General features: G+C 43.0%; 1 protein-coding gene across 1 annotated transcript; it reads right to left on the minus strand.

The window, feature by feature from the left end:
• Positions 1-1,528: 1,528 nt before the first annotated feature.
• LOC146579735 (serine protease 27-like) lies at positions 1,529-9,717 on the minus strand. Its single transcript, XM_085264486.1, has 7 exons — positions 9,627-9,717; positions 9,345-9,516; positions 5,314-5,334; positions 4,149-4,311; positions 3,448-3,710; positions 2,464-2,612; positions 1,529-2,177 (listed from the first exon to the last, which is right to left on the minus strand). Exons 2-7 carry the CDS (start codon positions 9,400-9,402, stop codon positions 1,842-1,844), a joined length of 990 nt encoding a protein of 329 aa, XP_085120612.1. The 5' UTR covers positions 9,403-9,516; positions 9,627-9,717; the 3' UTR covers positions 1,529-1,841.
• Positions 9,718-9,978: the final 261 nt, after the last annotated feature.

A 9,978-nucleotide genomic window follows, 5' to 3' on the forward strand; every position in this document is an offset into this window, starting at 1 on the left:
AGGCATGAACATTTTTTTGTATCGAAAAAATATCGAACCGTGACACCAAAATATCGAACTGAACCGAACCGTGAATTTTGTGTATCGTTGCACCCTACTATCTATCTATCTATACCATGTATGTGCCTCACTGTTATGCCATGTGCCTTCATAGCATAACAGTAAGAGATTAATGATAATCACCATCACCGTTTAGCAGGTGGTGTATTATCCTTGTTAACATTTTTCCTGTGGCCAATTCGCTGTCTCACATTTTTGTCTTTCTCCGATTTTGATAAGGGATGATCAAAACGAGTCGGAATGCGCCTGCGCGCATTCCGACTCGTTTTGCCAGCATGGGCCAGAAATAAAAACCAACTAAACAGCAGCTGCTACATGTTACTGCTAAGCATCTTAAATGATTTTTGCATTTACGGAGGTTGGGTGTTTATCTCTGTCTATGAGTGAGTGTATGTCTACGTGGATTGGGGGGGGGGGGGGGGGGGGTGTCTGGATGAATTAAAGGGTAAAAACCAGCGTTAGTAAAAAAATTGAAAACTTATGGTGGTTTGTCTTTTTCAGAAGCTGCTCCTGGATGTCATCGTTTGAGGTGCTGGTGCATAGCCGTCGTGCTTTTATGATAGGCCATGTCCACCTCACAAAGCCGGCAAATGACTGATTTGCTTTGTTTTCGGTTAAAATATCCCCTTATTGTAGAACTGTTCGGGTGGAGTGGTTTAAGTCAACTGCGACTGCCTGACTAATGTTTTTACGTCGACATATTTTACGCGTTGACGTAATCGATTACGTCGACACATTGTCCCAGCCCTACTCCCAGGTCAGCCCTGACTTTGTGTTAAACTAATCCTAAAGTAATAATGGTATTTCTAACCATTGATATACCACAACTTTATCCTTTCAGCAGCTACTGAAAGTTAGGGGACCTAGCTTCTATGGGATATTTATATAGAGATCCTCCAGCTTCAAACTCTATTACCCTTCAAGAACCTGCAGTTCAAAAGCACCCCTCCGACAGCCAAACCCATCAATTCTCTGATTGGATAGTTAAATTTGTGATTGACATGACATTGACCAATGAAATAAAAGGGTCAAAAATTATTTTTAAACATATAAATCCTGATGTGCAAGTATAAAACTGATTTACAAGTACAAAATATTTATGACCACAATTTGAACCCATAGGACTGAGGCAGTGCTGGGAGAAGGATCTGGGAATTCAGATTTTAGAGGATAGTTGGAGGAAGCTGGTTTAATCGTGGTGTGTTTGCTCACATGAAGCACAGTCTCAGCTTATCCAATACAAGTTGCTTCACAGAAATTACTGGACTCCCAGTAAGCTAGTCAGGTTGAAGTTTGCTGACAATGACACCTGCTGGAAATGTCAGGAGGAAGCCGGGACCCTAGTTCACATGTTGTATGCATACTGGAAAAATGATTACTTGTGGTATGGGATCATTAACCTTGTGAACAATCTTTTTAATCTTAAATGATTAAAATGAAGTAAGACAAAGTAAAGCAATTCACCATATTTTAGACAGTAGAGATAAGTAAACATGTTACATTTTCAGATAAAAAGTTATTCTGTGTTATAATGTCTAATATGCTCACTGACTCAACTTTTTTTTTAGTATTTCCCATTACTTTCATACCTAGTGCTTCATTTATAAAAATTTTAGATTGTGTATTCTCAAATACTCAAATCCTAAATTGGGTAAGTTGAAACTGAAGCTCCCCCATAAATCTATTGGAATAAAAAGTGTAGCCTTCACCTCTAGGTTATAAAGTTTCATAAAGAAAAATTATTTCAAGCTTCAATGCTGAACTTGAGTAAATGTGATGAGTTAAATTCCATCACTTCCAACAAACACTTGGAGCAACACAACAAGAACACAGAGAGAGGTGAAGTGAGTGAAGTGGATCAGGTTTTCACCACTGTCAAACACACTGTCATCTATCGGACAAGTGAAGTCTAAATCACTATCAGTGCCTGGCGAGGTGAAGGTAACAAAGCCTGGTGATTTGCCGGTGATGGTGTCGCTGATCCATTTCTGGTACTGGGACACACGAGTGTAGATCCCAGGTCTCATAGGCTCAGCACAGCCATAACCAAAGCTCACAACTCCACTTTGGACCCAGACTGATTCTTTCTTTGTCATAAGTGGTCCCCCGGAGTCTCCCTGTAAAAAGAAATTGATAAAAGTTAAGACAGATAGGCGTCCTGTAGAGGTCCTGACTTGTCTCAGTAAGATCAATCCTGGTGAAGTATGGATCGTGTCAACATGAAACAGATTATTTGCATGTCTGAGTAAGAGGCCATGGTGCAGTAATGTAACAAGTAGTGTAACAAATGATTTCTACATGAATTAATGAAGTAACATGATGCATTACTTCCTTAAAAAGTAACTAGCAGCATTTGTTTTATTAACATCCCACTCTATCTTGTAAACAAACAGTGGGTGTTACCTGACATGAATCCTTCCCTCCAGCTTTTAACCCAGCACAGATCATGTTCTCTGTGATCTCACTGAAGTCTTGATAGTAGCATTTGCACTCGTTGCTTCCCACTATTGGTACATTCACCTCCTGCAGGATGTTGGAAAGTGAACCATCACCTAATTGGAAAAAATTCAAATGCAAGAGCTTTTATTAAAGAAGCCAGCACCATCTTCTTCTCCCTCCACTGTGGATCATCTGCCTCAGTCTCATGCTATTCTTAGCATTCTTTCCTGCTATGTCCTCCTCTACACCCATGAAGCTCTTTTGTGGTCTTGCTCTTTTCTCTCCTGCATGGCAGCTCCATATATTCAATACCCTTTGTCCACCATGTTCCCTCTTGTGCACCTCTTCTCCACTGTATAAACCATATGTCTAACTATGTCTCCAAACCGCTCAACCTGAGCTGTCCCTCTGATGGTCTCATGAATGAAAATCGAAACATCTTTAGCTCAGTATGTCTATGAAGGTTCTCAGTCATCCAGGTCATCATAGTCTAAGGAACGTGGAGACAAGCGTCTGGACTTCTTTAAGTTGCTTGAAGAGGTTTCACCTCTCATTCGAGAAGCTTCTTCAGTTCTAAGGTCAAATGATTGAGAGTCCCAGATTTAAGCCTTGTGGGAGTAACCCCTCAAGATTGTCCCCCCTTGGCTCATGTGATTAGATAGAGGATCATTAGGGGGTCCATTGTCCCTCTTGGGGGGACACTGCCACAGGACTTAAATTTGGGACTCTAGAACTGAAGAAGCTTTTCGGATGAGAGTTGAAACGTCTTCAAGCCACTTAAAGGAGTCCAGATGCTTTTCTTTACAAGCTCCTTAGACATCTTTAGCTCAGCTTCATGTCTTCTTGTTAGAGCCACCATCTCCAAACTGTACATCATACTATTCACTATTCTTTTTGAACCTTGATAAAGTAAGTAAAGTAAAATAAACTAAATTTTTTGTAACTTACTTGCCGTACTACCAAAACCAGTGACCCAGCTGCTGGTCCCACTGTAGAAAGTGCTGTTTTCAGAGGCTAAACAGATGGGTTGAATGTAGTCTGTGAAATTCACTGGAGCCGACAGCTTCAGGAGGCATATGTCGTTCTCAATTGTTAAAGGGTTGTAGTTGGGATGGCAAACAATGTTTTCAAGTGTCTGTGTCACCTCATTTGGGTTTAAACCTGACTGGCTGTGGCGACCCAGATGGACCTTTGTGAAGGAGAGTTCAAGTCTTGACAAAACGGAAAAAAACGGAAAAAAATATATAGTTATTTTCATAGCATCTTATGTTGACCATTATAACAGTCACCATAGTAACAAATGCAGTAATATATATATATATATATATATTCCAGTTGATGGAAAGTTTCTCATCTGGCTGTGATTTAATGTGCTATTTATATAGAGTCAAATCAAAGCAACAGCAACAGTTTCTTCAAGGCCTTTTATTCATGTTAGTATTAGCCATCAGTCATTAGAACCAAAAAAATAGCTTAAAAAAAGGGACCACATGATAACCAGACAAGTGCAAAATTATCCATTTTCTTACAAATCACAAGTCTAAAAAAACCCCCAGAACTTTTTGAAGTCAGGAAACAGTGCTAACTCCTGCAACACCATGCAGGAACATTATTATTACTAAAAATGGAAACTTACAATGGTGACTTACAATGAAATGCAGTGAGCGGCCGTCAACACCCACTGGTCGGTGATGAGGGACCCTCCACAGGAAAAACTGCCAAAAATGGATAAAGCTGCCTGCCAGGGCCAACTTCCTGGGGGTGCATCTTGACCTCCTACAATTCTGCTATGTTTTGCAGTCATGCCGCATGCTGATAAATAAAAATGGATGCAAGTTAAATGGTGAGTACGCTGATAAGCCACAATAAAAACCACTTACTGGTAAAGCAAAGAGCATTCCTTATTGTTTTAGGCGTAATGTTTGGCAATTTATCTGTCATGTTGTTTTTGATTGTGTCTGCCTGCAAGCGCCTTTACTAAGAAAGATGCAAAGATTCTTAAAACATGCTGATTGTACAACAAACTCCACTGACTGTAAGTCAACTTTCAAACCTCCCCAGACTGCAGCTTTTTATTCAGTTTGGTGCTGATATTTGTGAAGATTCTTGTTTTTTTGCAAACAGGGCTTAATAATACTATATTTTAGGTAGACTTCCTGCAGTATTCTTCAGATTTTCAGAGAGAGCCAGTTGTAATTTAAAATGCAATACAATATGCAACATTTTATTGGTGGTGTAAAAATGATCATGTCTTAACTCATGTAGTAGGGTTAGACAAATATATTTGCTCTGTTTGGTAACTTCAATCAAAGCTGTGACTTGGTCAGTATATTACGGATATTCGGTCCTCTCCAAATTAAAATTTTCAAAGTCAAATCTCAACAACAGTTGCCTCAGGTTGCTTTGTATTGTAAGGATAAAGACCCTACAGTAACAGGAAGAAACCTCCGACAGAACCAGGCTAGGGGAAGGACGGCCATATGCCACGAGTGGGTGAGAGTGAGGGGAGGGAGACATGACAAGACATTCAATCCTAAAATATGTTGGCATCGTATCCTGTCCTTGCTGTAAAACCAATATGTTTAGTCATTGTTTATAGTTTCATAACTTTGGCATTTAATATTTAACTTAACAAAACGTCTATCCAAGGGTGTAGACTGTAGGATTAATGTCAAATGAAAAAGACTCCGAGCACTCCTTTGTTGCTGAAACAAATGGGAGGAGTATCGTCTATTGTCTGCAGCTGAGAGGAGGAAATAATCATGTTGAAACCTGAAGCTTGCAGAATGTGTAAAATTGTTCTTGGATGCTTACCAGGCTGCTGTGAATCAGCATCTGAAAATTGAAACAGCGATAACTAGTTAAAACAGTGTATTGCACATCACGATTTGCTTTTGTCAGCACGTGTCAGAGAGAGAGGAAACAAATATGTAAAAATTGAAATTGGACCTGCTCACAGAATTTTAGGAAAAGTGAGTGATTTAAAAACTAAAACAGTCCTTTCAGGAAATTTAAAAGTGTTTTTTCCAATAGCAAATTAAATATATTATATTATACTATATTATGTTATATTACATCTTATGATGTGATCAAGATGGCGCCGAGTATGGCAGCCTCGTCGCGAGCTCCCCCAAGCAACGGCTTTCTTCTGTGTTTAATTTTATTTTTCCTTTATTTTTTCACGAGCAGCACTTGTCTCCTTGTGTACGACCGACAAACCTTACTGGACATAAAAGATGGTCTTTCTTATAACTTTCCGGAGTTCAAGTTTTGCAACACGGACGCTCCGTTTGCAGACCCCCCATTCATCTCACCTGAGACGCCTTTGTTCTCTGGCCCTGGAGGCCGCAAACGCCGACGCAGAGGGAGAAGATCTGGCGTTCTGGTTCGACTGAGACGGCGCACTTACAGACCACCGTTACCCAGTTTATTACTGGCTAATGTGCAGTCTCTGGAGAACAAGCTGTGCGAGCTTCGGGCACGGATCTCATTCCAGCGAGAGATGCGGGACTGCTGCGTGATCTGCCTCACAGAAACCTGGCTATCGGACAAAGTACCGGACTCCGCAATACAACTGCCGGGGTTCTCTGTGCACCGCGCGGACAGGTCACAGGATCTTACTGGGAAAAGCAGAGGCGGTGGTGTGTGTTTCATGATCAACAACAGCTGGTGTGATTATGCGAACGTGCACCCGGTCAAATCCTTCTGCTCACCGGACCTGGAGTACCTGATGATTAAGTGCCGGCCATTCTGGCTACCGAGGGAATTTACAGCAGTGATTATTACGGCTGTTTACATTCCCCCACAAGCCGACACTGACCGTGCACTCAGGGAACTGTACAGTGCGATCAGCAGCGAGGAAACCGCACACCCAGAGGCAGCGTTTATCACAGCCGGAGACTTTAATAAGGGAAACCTGAAGAAAGTCTCACCAAAACTCCATCAACACATCCTTTTCAACACACGTGGAAACCGGCAACTCGACCACTGTTACACCTCTTTCCGGGATGCGTACAAAGCCCTCCCCCGCGCCCCATTCGGCCAATCAGATCACTGCTCCATCCTGCTCCTGCCCGCCTACAGGCAGAAGCTGAAACAGGAAGCTCCAACCCGGAGGGCGGTGCACTGTTGGACGGACCAATCGGAGTCTGCGCTGCGGGACTGTTTTGATCACGCGGACTGGGAAATGTTTCACGTGGCCGCCAGAGACATTGATGAGTACACAGACTCAGTCTGTGGATTTATCAGGAAATGCGTGGAAGATGTCGTCCCATCCAGAACAGTCAAATCCTTCCCAAATCAAAAACCCTGGATTAACGGAGATGTTCGCGCGGCACGGAACACCGCCTTTGCCTCCGCGAACACATCGGACTACAAACACGCACATTACCAACTCCGGAAGACGATCAAAGCAGCCAAACGTGAGTACAGGGACAGGGTGGAACAACAGTTTGACAACCCTCGGAGTATGTGGCAGGGACTAAACACGATCACAGACTTTAGAGGGAAAACCAGCACACCGCAGACCACGGCCTCTCTGTGTGAGGATCTAAACGTATTCTACGCTAGATTCGACACAGCGAACACCATGAGACCGGACAGTGTGCGCACCGCGGATGACGTCAGTGCGCACACTGTGTCTGAGGAGGATGTGCGGAAGTGCTTCAGGAAGGTGAACGCACGCAAAGCTACTGGTCCGGACGGGATTCCCGGCCGCGTCCTCAGGTCATGCGCGGCTCAGCTGGCTCCCAGCCTGCTTCAAAATGGCCACCATCGTCCCTGTACCCAAATCCTCCACCATCTCCTCATTGAACGACTGACGACCTGTAGCCCTGACCCCCATCGTAAGCAAATGCTTCGAGAAGCTGGTCAGGGACTTCATCTGCTCTGCACTACCCGACTCACTGGACCCTCTACAGTTTGCATACCGCCACAACAGGTCCACTGATGATGCCATAGCCCTGACACTACACACTGCCCTGTCACACCTGGAGAAGAGAGACACGTATGTGAGGATGCTGTTTGTAGATTACAGCTCAGCATTCAATACCATCGTTCCCTCGAAGCTGGACAGGAAACTGCAGGATCTAGGACTGAGCAGCTCCCTCTGCAGCTGGATCCTTAGCTTCCTGTCTGACAGACGCCAGGTGGTCAGACTGGGCAGCATCACCTCATCCCCCATCACACTGAACACTGGTGCTCCACAGGGGTGTGTACTGAGCCCTCTCCTGTACTCACTCTACACCTACGACTGCACAGCCACTAACAACTCCAACATCATTGTGAAGTTTGCGGACGACACTACAGTGGTGGGTCTTATCACCAACGGTGATGAGACGGCTTACAGGGAGGAGGTCAGCGCCCTGACCCACTGGTGTCAAGACAACCATCTCACCCTCAACGTCGCAAAGACAAAGGAGTTGATAGTGGACTTCCGGAGGTGCAGAGAAGTACACACCCCCATCACCATCAACGGCGCTGCTGTGGAGAGAGTGAGCAGCTTCCGGTTCCTTGGTGTACACCTGGCTGAGGATCTTACGTGGTCAGTACACACAAACAAAACAGTGAAGAAGGCGCAGCAGCGCCTCTTCTTTCTCAGGAGACTGAAAAGATTCGGCATGAGCCCCCGCATCCTCAGGACCTTCTATCGCTGTTCCATTGAGAGCATCCTCACTGGATGCATCACCACCTGGTATGGCAACAGCACCGCCTACAACTGCAAAGCTCTCCAGCGAGTAGTGCGGTGCTCTGAACGGATAATTGGAGGTGAGCTTCCCTCCCTCCAAGACATCTACAGGAAGCGGTGCCTGAGGAAAGCGGGGAGGATCATCAAGGACTCCAGTCACCCTAGCCATAAACTGTTCAGACTGCTTCCATCAGGAAGGAGGTTCTGCAGCATCCGGTCCCGTACCAGCAGACTGAGAGACAGCTTTTTCCATCAGGCCATCAGACTGCTGAACACGTCATAGACACCTCAGCTTCACTACTGGAACTTCAACATTATGCACTCCACACTGTATATAAATGCCACTTGTTTTGCACATATTCAACTCTGTATATTTTATATATTTTATTATTATTATTATTATTATTATTATTATTATTTTATTTTATTTTTTTACTATTTAATTTGTAAAAATGTGTATACATACACACACACACACACACACACACACACACACACACGTAGGAAAATATTTAGTATACACATCCAGAAATGCATACACTATTATATATTGTACATATTATTTATTTATTAGTTTCAGGTTGGCCATTCTTGTATTTTGCTCGTTTGTGTTGTTGTGTTTGCACATCTCTGTTGCTTGTGGGGCTCGCACACAAGAATTTCACTCGCATGTGCTGTGCCAGTGTGCCTGCACATGTGATGTGACAATAAAAAGTGATTTGATTTGATTTGATTTGATTGATATTGCCCATGTAATTTAAAAATTCAATTTCTAATATCGTTTGTCTGCTAACAATTCAATTTTATTTATTTATTCAACAGCAATCAAATCAAAGATTTTGTCATTTGTACTTGTGCCAGTATCGTCTCTTCCCTTATAAACACTGGTTTTTATTAGGTTACTGAATTCAGCTCTGCCGAACACGTGCTAAACACATACTTGCCAGTTTATTGATGAATAAGTTGGAAATGTCTATATAAAATAACACAATGTGACTTTCCTGTCCTTACAGGGAATATGCCAAGTGAGCCCTTTAATAGTAACCTGGCAGAAAAAATGTGACTAATGTTTAATGTTTTGTATCTCTGTATTAATCTTTCGCTCTTCTATAGCCCATAAGAAAATAGTGTAGTACTGCAAATAAAATCAATTTCTCACCTTTGCACAAGAGAACGACGATCACAGAGAAACAGCACACAAACTGTTGGAGAGACATTGTTAAGTACACCGGTTTTAATTTGACTTCAAGTATTAAATATGGAAATCCTGGTGAGCTCCACCCACAAGATCATGCCTCCACACTTGTCCTTGCCCTCACTGACCACTGGACCTACATAAGCAACAAAAGACAAGGAACCAGGTCAAACAAGTTGGGCTTGGTGCTGTTGTGGAAGTTTCCATTTAATAAAGCCTGCAGACAAACGGTGAGTGGAAGCTAACCTCCTTTAATCAAAAAAGAACAAAAATCCAAGCTTGGTGAGAGGAGCCATTGCGGGAAGAATGACTAGCAGAGTCTCTCCTGAACCCAGCAAAGTCCTGAGTTTAAATGCCTTCTACAGAAACAAAAAGCAGTACAGTGCTGTTTTCACACATTTAGTCCTCCCCCAAAGAAAAGTTCACACACTCTTGTTACCTCTCACAGTGTTGAAGAGACAAAAGACTCTTCCTGTGGGAGATCAGATAAAATCACCCAGCTGTTTAAAGGCATGAATAAGGTGTGAGACATTGAGACATGCTAAAACCCAGTGGCACCAAAGCATTATACAATAAATAACAATGCGTTTACACGAGA

This window comes from Mchenga conophoros, linkage group LG3, assembly GCF_057382185.1.
Source record: "Mchenga conophoros isolate Kocher_MC1m ecotype Shallow Benthic linkage group LG3, M_conophoros_male_GT1.1, whole genome shotgun sequence".
In the NCBI taxonomy this organism is placed as follows: domain Eukaryota; kingdom Metazoa; phylum Chordata; class Actinopteri; order Cichliformes; family Cichlidae; genus Mchenga; species Mchenga conophoros.